We start from the raw sequence: 13,945 nt of genomic DNA, 5'->3' as shown, positions 1-13,945 counted from the left end.
ATGCCCACATGTTGGGAACGAGGTTGTTCTCAGTAATGAGATCTTGTTACTGATGAAATGTTAAATTATCATATTTTGACAATGGAATGTTAGTAATGAGTTCATCCTCATAGATGATAAAATTATCGCCCCGTTGTTTTCCTCACAGTAGGATATATTTTTGCAACGAAATTCTTTCTCAGGTTAACAAAAACTGTTTTTCCCCTTCAACAGTGAGCTCAACAGACATGTTAAACGATGAACTGAAGCGCAGAATGACTCACAGTCAGGGGGGACTCACACCAAGGGCTCAACGGAAAGGTGAGGTTTTCTTTGCTCTCATTCTTCTCATTTTTCATCCTTGTTCCTGTTTTATCTGGGTGTAAAACGTCGCTGTATCTCAGTAATTCTCCCACACCAGTCCTTCACCCATCCTTTATTATGCCTGGTTTCTTTCGAATGTTCCACCGCCAGTCTTCGTGTCGTTAACTTTTTTAACTCCTCCCCCCTCCCTCTTGCCTCTCCCTTTCCCTGTGGGGAGAGGGGCGGTGCGAATTTCGAAGATTAAAGCTTCAGTAGTTAAGAGGGCCCCCTTTCTCTTTTCCGCTTTCTTTTTTCCTCGCTCCCAGAACTAACTGATCTTTCCTGTTCTTGTGTGGCAGATGCACAGACCGTTAATCTGACGCCTGATTCAAATGCAAAGCAGGTCAAAGAGTGGCTTAAAAGTAAAGATTTTAGTGACAGGTGTGTTGCTGAAAAAAAAAAAATAGTTGCTTATGGTCGTATCTGAGCGGCACATTCCGGCTGCTGGATTCGGACACGGAAATTTTTCTTAATGTTTATTTTGAGCAAGCTCAATCTAAACCTGGGTATGCTGTGGAGCTGAAGAAATCGCTTCCGTCTACGAGATAATGGAACTTCTCCAAAACATGTCATGTTTGAACATTGTCTTTTTTTTTTTTTTCTGTGTCGAAGAATGACCCTACATTTACGCATAACAATAAGCGGGCGGGCCACAGTAGCAGCGAATGTTCCATAATAGCGCTGCAATAAGAGAGAGTAGCGGTTAATACGACTGAGTGTGGACAGTGTGTTGATACTCAAGATGGTGACTTGACTACTGACCACCTTAAGTTCTATACCAAGACACTACAATTACTAACAGCCTTTCTTACTTGTGTTTTGCTTTGCTTGTAGCTGTGTAGCGGCGTTGTCTGGCAAGTCCGCCAAAGACATGGAAGCTATGACAAAGGATCAGCTGAGACAAGCTTGTGGTGATGCAGATGGAGCAAGGGTGTATAGTCAATTTTCAGTGCAGAAAGCCAGTTGGAAGGTATTTTTGAAACTTCTATATTATGCAACAATCCTAATAAAGAATGTTTTTAACTTGCAAAGCAAATCCATTTTTACCACACTTGGCTGTAATGTCGCAATCTGATTGGTCAATTTGCCATTCTCAACACTAAGACCGACAACTTTGCTTGCGTCAACGTGTCACGCATCGTGTCACGCTCTGAAAGAATCGTTTTATTTGACTCTGGTGTTATAGTTAAATAGTAAATCGTCCGTGGTCAAGCATGGTCTGTAATCTTATCGACAACGATGTTCGTCATCACAGTGGTCAAAATTAGTTGCGGACTCACTCACTCGGCTGCGCCCCTTGAGTCCACAATATTTTGACTATTATGATGACGAACATCGTTATCGATAAGAGTACAGACCGCGCTAAACCACTGACGATTTGTTTTTTAACTATAACACTAGAGTCAAATAAAACGATTCTTTCAGAGTGTGACACGATGCGTGACACGTTGACGCAAGCAACGTTGTCGGTATTTGTGTTGAGAATGGCAAATTGACCAATCAGATTGCGACATTACAGCCAAGTGTGGTAATAATGGATGTGCTTTGCGAGTTAAAAACATTCTTTATTAGGATTGTTGTATTATCAGTCGATAACCGGTAAACTCACTTATCCGCCTCTAGTAGCTCGTATTAAGGCCTAAAATCTCTTAGGCCTTGTGTGTCGTCTCTAAAAGTAGGTGGAACACTCTGTACATTACGTCTTCTGTTCGATAAACAGTTTTATTACACGACTCGGGAAGTCAGAGGGCCAATAACTAAAATCAACCAATCAAAATGCTCTATTGCCGGTCAATATTCTCTCAGTATTGGACCGGGCACTGTCCCGAATGGTCCCGAATGATACCGCACTTGTGTCCCTTTGAACTTCAGTCGTGTAATAAATCTCTTATTAACCAAGCTTGCTCAGGACCGTACTGGGAGAATATCGGCCCTCGGTCTTTTTTGTACGGACCTCGCTGCTCTCGGTCCGTACTGTCAAGACCTCGGGCCGATATTCTCCCAGTATGGCCCTCGCGCTTGGTTAATAAGATATATTTGTCTTCCTCTAACATTGTTTGGATTATCAAAAGATTTAAATGGTAAAAGACCTTTTATTGTGTGTTCATATAAAAAAAAAAAAAAAACTGTCTTTTCACTGTCTGTGATGAGGGGGAATTCTTGTTATCAACCTGTTTTTCAATCTAGAAAGCAGTTCAATTACTGATATTTTTTTTCCCTTTTTTTTTACTCCAGGCAACAAATAAAGGATCTGAATTGGCGGTAAGTGAAGGAATCCTTTTATTATTTTATTGGACCAAAATAAATGAACCAATACAATGTAAGAAGTTCGCAGGGTATACCAAAGGGAGACGTGACCTTCTTCCGGAGGTTCAACTGCCTTACGGAGCTGTAACAGAAAATGGCTTCCTAAGTCAGTGTAGTTGATGACTTATGAAAGTCAGATTACTTTATCTGGAATTTTGCTGTAACTCAGCTTATTAAGACTGAGTAAGATTCGTTCATGGTGCAAACCAAAATTAATAATAGATTCACCCTGCTTTTCTTATGTTCATAATCTACATGACACCCTTTTCCTGACATGTCCCTTTTTTTTCACTTGCTACCTGAATTTCAAAATGTATGTCACGACCGCCCCCCTGTAATTCAGTTGTTACTGCAATAGGGTTGAATAAACGATTAATTGATTGATTGATTGATTGATTGAATGAATCTTCTAGTTTTGCGCTGCTCTTGTGGGAAACAGGATATTTTCCCTAACCTGGAATTTTATTTTATTTTCTTGGTAGTTCATTATGCAAAAACGAAAGGAACGATCGGAAGAAAAAGAGGAACCAAATAATGATGGGGAGCTGCGCATTATTGTTGCTGATGCTAAGGCTGCTGCAGCCAAGGAGGAGACGGAGATCAGGCAAAGAACATCCAGCACTGGAAAGAAAACAAACAAACCCGGCGCTCCTCCACCGAAACCCCGACCCAAGAGCTTTGCAGGGCCTGAGGTAAGGCCGCGTACAAATACCAAGACGGACCAGAATACACAGCAAGAGGCGTCCTTTGATTCTGAGTTTATTCCACCGCCACCAGTGCTAGATGCTGAAGATCAGCCGACAAGCAAAGAAGAAAGTCTGGTGGTAAGTGACAGTTGCTTTAAATGTAATACAGGGTGACTAATTTACTTTCTTTTTTTTTTGTTTGTTTTGAATTTGCTTGTTTTGTATTGTGTAAACTGAGTAACGAAGTGAATTTTTAACCTTGGTGATCTCATGTACTGCTTTGATTCTTTGTCTTTAACAACGATTTAATTTTACAGGCGAGAAAGATTTCCGTCGAAGATGTCCAAAGCATTATGCAAGAACAGAAGAAACAACAGGAACTGTTGATGGTGGGTAACCAAGATTGCTACCTTTTATAAAACCAAATCTTGTGCATTTAGAAGAAGCAGTGGCTGTATTGTTTTTGTGGCCTTTATTCAAAAACAGCCGTCGTATTACTGGGAAGTCTAAGGCTTACCTGTCACAACTAAACCACCTTCATGCACGAAATATTTTAGCGCCTTTCAGTAGCATGTGAACTGAATGTATCGAATGTATCCTATTGCGGACCTCTCAGAAATCTAGGCTGATATTTTGGAGCCTTCAAAAGAACATGTTCATGTTTTAGCCTCTGTTTGGCGCATCCTGTATACCTTATTTCCTCTCATAAACGCCCTCCTTACCCGAATAAGTGCCCACCCTTTAGACTACAATGTCAAACAAGCGCCCCTCCTCCCTCACTTTCTCAACTAAAAAGGATACAAGAAAAACCTATTTCTAGTGTCTAAGTTCCAAGCACAGCGGAATCAGTACAGGGGAATCATTTCTCTTCCTTCTTAGTTATTTCTATCTCCATGTGCTTTCAGAATTCCTTTATGTGCGTTGTCTGTTCTTTTCATTTTTTGTTCTATTGCCGCGCCAAGTTAATAACCCCTTCCCTTGTCGACAATGTGCCATCCCAATAAACGCTCCTCTTTTTAGCCGACATTTTAGATAAGCGCTCGGGCGCCTATTCGAAGAAAAACGGTAATTAATTTTTCTGCGTTAACATTTTTGTCAGAATAATGATTGATAGTATTACGAAATCTAATCGAAAGGGGAGGCTTAGAATTCGTATTCAGAGCTCATGTTTTTTTCAAAGGCGTAGGATTGAAAGTGTCGTTGAATTAGCCACTTTGGCCAAAGTGGAGAGAGGGAGACTGCGAAAGGAGGGACAATATAGGTTTTTTATTTGTGCTCGAGAAGAAATCGTTCCTTTAGATGTGGTCATAATGATTTTATTTTGTTCAGAGCAAGGAGTTTGCGAAATTTTCTTTTTGACAAAGGAGTTTACCATTTTGGGTCTTTTTTTTCCAGGAACACGACAAAACGCTATTCCTACTGGAGCAGCTTCAGAGACAAAAGTTAGAACTGGAACAACAGAAAAGGGAGTTTGAGGAACAACAGCAGAAGTTGAAGCAGGCCGAGTTACAGGTGTGTTGCAGGACACAGTGAGCCCATGTCACGCAAAGTTTGGATCGCTTGTCACACAACTTTGTCACACACCTCTATCCTGTAAAATTGTTTAACAGATGTCACGCAATGGAAAACTATCCATTTGATTGAGTGATGATTTTTTTGCAATGGCTAGAACTTTACACAAGGAAAGTTTAGCCGAAGATATTCTCACTCTCGTTTCCTCCCAAGTGGTTTTCTTATCTCAAAAAGTCGAAAGTGCGTTGTTCCTTTTTTATTTTGAAAAATTGTTTCGAAGGCATTTGAACAGTACAAAGTATTTATGCCTCGATGCGTAAATCCGATATTGATTTTATTCGATGTTTTTCAATGACTGTGAATATATGAAAATCTTATATAATCTCATAAGTCAGCTAGTATTACATCTTGATTTAAAATATTTCATTAAACAACCAGTTGTTAACAGTACAGTTGAAGTGACTGCCTTGAGTCTTTTTCTAACACATCCTTACAATTTCATTTTAGGAACAGCAGAAAGAGCTACATCGTCAAATACAAGCGCAGCAAGATCAACTGAAAATGAACGAGGGCAAATTAGTGCAGCAACAACGCCTGCTTTCAAACTACGAAAATATTCCCGCACAGTACACTTACTCCCAGATTCCCCCTGTTATGCCCCAGATGCCTGTAATGCCCCTAGCGGGAGTGGGAACCGGGGCTCCGGCGTATCTACCCATGGGGGGCCTTCGGCCCATGTACTCAGCGTACCCTGGTGCGATGACTCAACCGGGAGTTACACATATGGTGCCTTCCATGGGTGTACCCTCATTAGCTCCAACACAGCCACCCACTCAGGGTTGATGTGGCCGTAGGATGATTTTGTAGGAGTGCTTTGTGTTATTTAGAAAATCGAAATTTTTGTATATTTGATAATCAAATTATGAGATAGAAAATGGTAGGCATGAAGAGCGTTTTCTCTCAAGCTACCAAAAAGAGGGAAACTTAAGAGGAGAATGTCTTCCCATAGCTTTGTTTGTTATACCAGCCAATCATGCATGTCGAATAGTCCGTTTCAGTGATGGCGCTAATTCGCAGGATTGAGCATTTGTGAGGAAAAAAAATGCTTTCTGTTCATCAAAATCAATTCAGGTAGTAATTAGGAGGGGAGTAGTAGGGTAAGACAAGGTGGGGTGATGGGATGGGGTGGTAGGGGAGAATATTTATCCACCGGGTTATATTTAGTAGAGGCAGCCATATTTCCATTCGTTTCATAATTTCATGCCGTTTTCATTCGTCTCTAGATTTCATTCCGTAACAAAATTACAAATTATGCCCTCCTCATGTGGCAACTGCATTGTGACTTGCTCAAGGAGCTGTGGTTTGTATAGCAATGTCACATGAGGACCACATTAGAACTACATTATATGTTGAGGGCTTTGGTCACGCAACTTTTCCGTGACGCGTGTTCATCTTCAAGAATCGTGTACAACTCATTTTACGCATTCGTACACATTATGTCTTTTGGATAAACATGTTCCGCCTCTTAAAGATACGTGGCGACTATTTGGCATTATTTTGTGCGTAGCCCTCCTTAACGTGGTGGCAGCTTACTTATGATTACTTCTTAAGAGTTTTTTTAAGAAGCAATCAAAAGTTCAACATTTCCTCATAAATTTTTCATTCACTTTACCCATCGTTCCCCTTTTTTTTCAAGTCAAAACTGAAGATAGAATGTGCGTTATATTTTTGTATCGCTCCCAGTGGAGTAAGTATCTGCTTTTTGTATAGTACGATGTTTTGAGGTCGTTTTGTCCAGTTTTAGACAGGTCGAATTGAAATGAAGTCAAAATATGGTTTGTGTAGCTGTAGAGAAATTCCGCGGATCGATTTGGAATTTCAATGATCCACTGTTCAAAAAAATATTTCTGAAAACTGCTCACTAGACTTTCTCATTTTTTCTCAGCATTTCCTCATAAAATAGAAGTCGTTTTCAAACAATTAATACAAAATTGATCTTTTCTAGGAGAGTCTGGTTCGTTGGTTATCCTTTGTGCCTTTTGTCTTGCTTATTTGCTCCTGCGAGATTCATTTGTGAAAATGTAGCAAATGCGTTAAGAAAAAATAGTAGGAGTGTTAGGAGAGACCGCTGCTGAGTTACTGTTACAAAAGTATCTGTTGAACTACTCTTTAGATCCACAAGCGTTCGCCTAAAAAATGAGACCAAACAAAATCTTGTTTATGAAGTCGTGTGTAGTTTGCAGAAGTTTGAAAATCATTTCATATGTTGGTCCCGTTCGACCGTGATGAAAGATTTCCTGACAATCAGCGACTGGTCAGCAGAAGTAAAAATGTTAATCGTATTTAAGTAGCCATGCAGACACATAGATATTTGATTATTTACAAAATTAATTAATGCGGTGTACAGAGTGCAGTGCTTTTTTCCTGCTTTGTACGCCAATTCTTGCAGTATTTACCATTGATCACCGTGTAAAATCTCCCGGAAATGTTGGTGTTTCTCTATGATTGTAGTTAATTCAAGTAAAGAAGTGTAAGTTGAATACAAGTGTGATGCATTAAATGAATTTACTTTCTTGTTACTGCACGTTGTATTGACTGTTTATTGAACTGCTTATGGGGCTCAATTGGAGGATTGGGTCCAAGTGAGCACGAGACCCTAACGTCACCCTGGCGACCATTCCAAGAGATATTAGACTAGAAGACCAGGATCTGTCCCTCTGTCAAGTCAAGGTTATAATTTTTGAGTAATATATCAATCGGTTATGCTGTCAAAATGTCCGTCAAGCGCAAATGCAGCCGCTTCTCTCCTCGACCCCTTGTTCTATGCCCTCTTCCCTCTTGCCTCCCCGTACATTTGAGTTTGCTTGACTTCCAGCGTGGGTTACTATTAAACCCACCTGTCGGGTAGTAAATTGTTTTGTTAAAGAAACGATTCAAGTAGCGATTGCTTGGCTTCATTAAGGGTCATATTCGCGTCTTTTAAAAAGAAAAGAAAAACTGATTTCACCGTCGCATTTTTTAAGCATTCAGAACTCGACTCTCCTTTAGGGTCTCTCTAATGTATCAAGCGGTTTATGATGTCACAGTAGGTGAGAACAAACGTTAAAAGGCTTTAAATAACTAAAAGATATACTGCTAAAATAAAGATTTCTTATTAACATGTTACCTGCCTGTTTGTTGTCACTGTAGTCATGTGACATCGGTCGGCAATTGGCGATTATCTGGTGCCACCAGTCAACTCATTAGCATTTCCTGTATGAAGCGGAATACAAAATTACCGAGTTATTTTGGAATTTTGAGAATGACACGAACACAATCATGTCCTTTTTTTATCAGTGAAAATTTCTTTGAAAATGCACCACACCTGACACTTGTGGTGCGGCTGTGAAGACGGACAATGATTCAAGATCGTAATCCTATTTTGTGGAACGTTGAGATAAATGGGAAACTGTTTAAGGAGAGATGACAACGCAAGTGAAACGAGACCCGAATTAGGGACTTCGCAGATAAACATGTCATGGCCGGATGACTTCAAGGACACATCACCTTCAAGTTTGCCCGATGTTGTGGTAGAGAATGATAAACTAACTCTAGACTTAAGTTTTTTAAAGTTAAAGTCGTTGCCGGAACAGGTTTGCGAAAGAGGAATTATTGAGGTCCTTAATCTGAATTGCAACAAGATATCTACTTTTCCTTATAAATTCGCAGCCCTTCGCAACCTCACAGAGCTTTATCTTAGAAATAATTATCTGGAATTTCTACCAGCGCAAATATGTTCCTCGGTTAGGTTAGAAGTCCTGGAACTGAATCGAAATCTTATCGAGACTCTGCCTTATTGCGTCAGCCATTTATGTCACCTTCGGAAACTAAATCTCGCCTTCAACAATATTAAGGATCTTCCACCAAGCATCCGCTATTTACAACGGCTGCAATATTTAAACATGGAAGGGAATAGTCTTCAAAGTATTCCCGAAGCCGTGTTTTCGCTAGTCAGCTTGGAGGTTCTGGTTTTAAGTGATAATGAAATTGAATATCTTCCCCAGAGTTTAGTTCAGCTTGTTCTCCTCAAAGAGCTTTACCTAGATGATAACAAACTGACCGAGCTTCCGGAATCCTTATTGCGGTTTCTTTCCGAACTTGACAGCCTGAATGTAGGTAACAATGCAAAAGTATTGACATTATGTAAGCATCATGAGCCCCGCACGAAAAAGGTCAGTAAGCGAAAACAAAATGATGTGGATCCCAACACGGCTACAGGGGAACCATTTGAAGACCTCCAACAGTTTGACCGCAGTGTAGTTGCTGAGGATCGCTCAATGGTCTTTTCAGAAATAAATCTAAATCACCCTGAGGAGAAAAGAGACATCTTTGAAGGAGTAAACGCTTTTGTTAATTTGAAATCTGAAGACGCCAAACCGAATGCTGCGGAGACAGCAAGGAGAAAAGTTCGTGCAACAAAAGCGAGCGTGCGTGAAGCAGTCCGTCCTTCCCCAAAGTGGCGCATTCTCTACCGTGAAATGAAGAAAGCAGGATTTTTGCCGAATGTTAACGTAAAACTGCCGAAGCGCCAAAAGCAGGAAAAGCCGCCTAAGGTTGCGAAACAAGGGTCTCGTTACACTTGGAGAGGCTGGCGAGTGGATTCTAATTTTGAATCCGCGGTTTCACAGCCAGGAGGGTCGCTCAGTTCCTGTTTCGATGACGAAATGGATGAGTATGGTCACCCTGTGAGCATCAGCCGACTTCTTCCCGAAGTGAAAAGAGTTGGCGGACGTATAACACTCGACCTCAGTTGGAAAGAGCTCAAATTTGTGTCCCCAACAGTCTGCGAGCTCGTAAATCTAAACTCACTCCTTCTTGATTTCAACGAAATTGAAGAGTTACCATTCGCCATAGGAAATCTTTCGAGATGCCGCATTCTTAGTCTTGATTGCAACAAGCTCGTTTCTCTTCCGGAAAATCTGCGATTGCTTTCCAATCTTAGGCGCCTGCATTTAAACGGAAATCATCTTCGCGCGTTTCCTGACTGGCTTGAAAACTTTCAGCAGCTCACAATTCTCTCAGTAGAAAATAACGGAATGCCATTTTTTCCGGGGGAAATCTGCTCCCTTGAAAATCTGGAGTCTCTTTTACTCGCGGGAAACAAGATCAAAGAATTGCCCGAGAAGATCAAACGGCTCAAGCGTCTAAGAGAATTGTGCCTGGGACGAAACATGATTACTTCCATTCCCTACTCCATTTCCGAAATGGAATGCCTGCGAGTACTTCATCTCGATAACAATGAGCTAAACGCGATCCCTTTCCCCGTCTTGAGTTTAGTTGGGTTACAAACGTTAAATCTCAATGGCAACTCCTTGAAGTCAGTTCCAGACAGTATCACCAATCTTCGAAACTTGGAGGAGTTAAACCTGGGTAAGAACGTCATAAAATACTTACCATATTGGTTTAATGGCTTGGAAAATCTTAGTGTTTTGTCTTTGAATTGCAATGGCATGGCAGTTTTCCCTGAGGTACTTTGCAAACTACCATCCTTAATTTCCCTCGATTTTTCTCAAAACGAGATCACAGAGCTGCCAGATTTTGTACGGAGTAGTATCGCGGAAATGACGCACTTAGAACAACTGGAATTATCCAACAATCAACTCCAAAGATTACCGGACAGTTTCAGTCATCTGGTCAATCTGGAAGTTCTTCATTTAGAGGGAAACCCTTTGATAGAGCTACCGGAAAATATGAGTGAGCTTGTCAACCTCAGAAAGTTGTATATCGATAGAACAATCAAAATACCACAAAAGATTTTCCGACTTCCCAAACTGGAAGTTTTCTAATTTTCAGTTTCGTCACAGTCTGAAGACTCTGAACGCAGGAGCTTTAAGTTCGTCGGCCTGAACGTTGGCATGTAGTGATGCAGCCTTAAATAATTTCTTGATATATAAGGTAGGGGTGGGGGGGGGAGGGAGGGGGGGAGTTGTGGACCCAGACGCAGATCCAGGTGTACTGAACCTGCTGGTCCGAACTACATAAACGCAGCAAGTTTCTTACGAAGCTTCTGTGTATTAATTTTAGAAAAGATCTCGACAGCATTGTTTCTCGGGGTAATCTTAACTTAAGTGCTGGAATAAATCTTACAGATACCCCTGATTGTCAGTTTTTGAACAAGAGGATTTGCTTTTCTTATTTTCCCATCACCACTGCCAACTCGAAAGGCGCTGAAATAAACTGTCATCTCAAGCATATTTATAAGGGGACTGTGACCAACGGGAACGAGATAAAAGATGATTAAAGCGTGTTAAAGTTATGCTTTGGCGTACTTTATTATGTGCTTAAATCAGAATAATTCTTTGTTCACTTGCAAAACATACCACGTATCAGAGAAAATTTTATGCTCGTCGAGGAACTAGTTAGGGAATCTGTCACAATGTGTACGATTTAAAGTCATTTCAGAACCGTTTTGGAGAGTTCGAGATTTCTATTTGGGATATGATAACAATGAAAACAGCTGGAAATCTAGCTCGCAAGCACCACACCCTCATTATTAGCGCTTCGGCATGCGTGTTTCTTCTCCCGCGGACCGGGAGGTCTGCAAGGGAGATTTGGTGTAAGGGGATCTGCAATCAGCGTCAAATTAGTCGACATATCATGTCTGAAGAGTTCTACTTGTGTGAGGAATAACAGTCCTGTCTCTATCACACTCTAAATCATAAACAGACCCCCTCCCCCCATCCAATATTGGCTAAAAGCTGATAGAATCACGATACAGCATTGCTTTTTTTTGAGGGGGGGCGGGGGAGGTGCGAAATGGTTAACTTAATGAGGACAAAAGAGATAAAATTGAAGTAATAAGGGGTTACAAAGATCAATGTGTCAACCAATTTGTCGCCGATTGTAGTTCTCAGTGCCAGACCTTCGGTAAACCTCTCCCCGACCCGTCTCAAACTTTCCCACGGGCGGAAAACGCGCGCGTCCGGCGGCGCCTATAGTCCTTATAATAAGGGACTGCTTACAGACTACTCGAAATCTAAATAAGGATGTGTTTGACCAGTTGCACTTCTGGACTGGGATTAAATGATCTTGTGTTTGTATGGTTTTGGCCGTATACACAACGTTACGGTATCGAGCAAGTCAGTAAACCTTCCCCCAAGCCCCTCGCGGTTTTCAAAATGGCGGACTATCTTGATACACTCGTAACATTTCTTGCGCCTCGTCCTGGTTCAGTCCCAACACTTGCCTATGTTGAAAAAATCTGGTCGGGTTTTTTCGGCAAGATTTCCCTATAACCCCATTTATAATTATGCATTCAGTCTTTGTTCAATGAAAACAATAGCGATAACAATAGAATTCCTTTGAGAGTAGTAGTCTTTGTTTTCAAGTTTGATTCTTTTTGGCGCGGCCAGGACTCGAACCTTCGAACTCGAGAGGAGTGGAGTATATTCATTGCGCCAGGTGTGCAGAGCATTCAAAGTGGCGAAGTTTTGGAAAGAAATAACGTTGATGCGCTTTTAATGCATGTAACCTATTCGATTTTCTTTTCTATTTTCTTTTTCTTTTTCTATTTTCTCTACTGTTCCCGGCCTGACAACTGACCGGTGTACAAACTCTACTCTAAGCAAGTCCTCCTTTTGTCAAAAGTTTGGCATCGATAAGAGCTATATATTAACCCCTCTGTTCTATACCACATTGCTTTTTACTGCAATACTTTACAACTATACAACAGTGGGCACATGCAGTCATGGACTACCTTTTATTTCATTCATCCTCTCCTGGTTTATTTACATTTTCTATTTGTTCATACTCCTAAATACAACAACGCTGTCAAAAAGCGAAGATAAAAGGAGAAAAAAATTAAATAGGAATTATTTCATCCCTGTTTGCCTTTTTTTCTCTTCATCCAGATTTCGATTTCGATCTTTAATTGTTTCTCTACCGCATTGGTCTCCCTCGCAGCCGTCTAGGGAGGAGCGTTGCGTGACGAGACTTAAAACGGCTGCGAGGGAGACTACTACCGCATTTGTTTTATAGAAATGTTAGACATATCTACCAGAGCTCAGATTTCAGAATCGCACCTAGAAAAGTCCTCAGAAGTAAAAAACTCTTTCGTTAAAAGGACCACGCAAAGGCTCGGTGATGAGCATCAATCGATTAGGCCGCGTTGGTAAAACTGAAGAACAAAAACTTTCAAGAGAAAAAATGCACGACTCTGTCACGACCGTGACCTCATGTGTCGTCTAAACAGGAAATGATAAGACATGACGTCGATCATACTATCGCTGTTGCTTTTACGCCAGGATCAGACTTAATCTGTTTTCAAACAGTCTTGGAATCTCTTTCCTTCAACAGCTGTTTGATTGATTTATGCGACTGCTGACCACTACTTTGCAGGCGCCTAGGAAGGAGTATTTTAATTTATTGCGAACCAATCTGCTATGCGGAAGAAGTTTACCTTCCTTGTTAACTGGATGTAAATCGGTAAAAAGAACCTTACGTCTCGGCGAAAAGAGAAAATCAAATGTCTTTTACCACAAAGTTCGATTTGGGAAATACATCATTTATGTCAGTAATACGTGGGTGGGTGAGAAAGTGCATCCTAAATCAACACTTAAACATAATCCGGCCACTTAATCCCTTAAAATACGTTTGGCTTTGGTTGAATTGTTTCTCCATAAAGGCTTGCTCGATCTATCTTTTAGTCAGCAACAAAACAAGCGTTCTTTTTAAAAGTCGGACTTTTAAAGAGCCTAGTCATGATCATGTTGCATAAAATCTACATAAGTTCGAAGAAAGATAATGAAACAAGTGTCACTTTGGCGACTTGAGTCAATGTTTATTTTCTTTTCACTCCTGTCGTCAGATAACAATTGAGCGCATTTTTCGGTTAACAAAGACAAAGAATACTCGAACAAAAATAATACTTATGGAAATTACCTGTCTTCCGGCGAGTGGGTCGCTTGCGAATTTTTACTGTTGCGCTGTCTGTTGGCACTACAAACAAGATAGTTGACCTCCGTAAAATATAAGATCTCTATTCGAAGTTGTATGCTCTAAGACAAAACTCGCGTTGACAACATGAAGTGTTAAACAGATTTCGTTTTTCAAGTTGTTCT

At 40.8% G+C, this 13,945-nt stretch overlaps 2 protein-coding genes across 5 annotated transcripts in view; both read left to right on the top strand.

The window, feature by feature from the left end:
- LOC111323386 (epidermal growth factor receptor kinase substrate 8) overlaps positions 1–7,431 on the top strand; it is a 27,575-nt gene extending 20,144 nt beyond the window's left edge. For all 4 annotated transcript variants that reach the window (XM_088754188.1, XM_088754187.1, XM_088754189.1 and 1 more), the window contains 8 exons: positions 214–300; positions 642–723; positions 1,177–1,312; positions 2,578–2,604; positions 3,132–3,473; positions 3,653–3,724; positions 4,731–4,847; positions 5,355–7,431. In XM_088754188.1, coding sequence (XP_088610314.1) covers positions 214–300; positions 642–723; positions 1,177–1,312; positions 2,578–2,604; positions 3,132–3,473; positions 3,653–3,724; positions 4,731–4,847; positions 5,355–5,690 — 1,199 coding nt within the window. In that variant the 3' untranslated portion in view covers positions 5,691–7,431. The remainder of the gene's footprint in view (positions 1–213; positions 301–641; positions 724–1,176; positions 1,313–2,577; positions 2,605–3,131; positions 3,474–3,652; positions 3,725–4,730; positions 4,848–5,354) is intronic.
- A 683-nt stretch (positions 7,432–8,114) lies between these two features.
- LOC111323393 (uncharacterized) lies at positions 8,115–10,984 on the top strand. The gene has a single exon (XM_022926718.2). It carries the CDS (start codon positions 8,288–8,290, stop codon positions 10,670–10,672), a length of 2,385 nt encoding a protein of 794 aa, XP_022782453.2. The 5' UTR covers positions 8,115–8,287; the 3' UTR covers positions 10,673–10,984.
- Positions 10,985–13,945: the final 2,961 nt, after the last annotated feature.

Source organism: Stylophora pistillata, chromosome 3 (assembly GCF_964205215.1).
Source record: "Stylophora pistillata chromosome 3, jaStyPist1.2, whole genome shotgun sequence".
In the NCBI taxonomy this organism is placed as follows: Eukaryota; Metazoa; Cnidaria; class Anthozoa; order Scleractinia; family Pocilloporidae; genus Stylophora; species Stylophora pistillata.
The sequence above is the reverse complement of the archived record's forward strand: the minus strand, read 5'-3'. Positions and strand labels throughout refer to the sequence as shown.

What these genes read in the sequence shown, in the direction of transcription:
- LOC111323393 (XM_022926718.2), top strand. Translation starts at nt 8,288, where the DNA reads ATGGGAAACTGTTTAAGGAGAGATGACAACGCAAGTGAAACGAGACCC.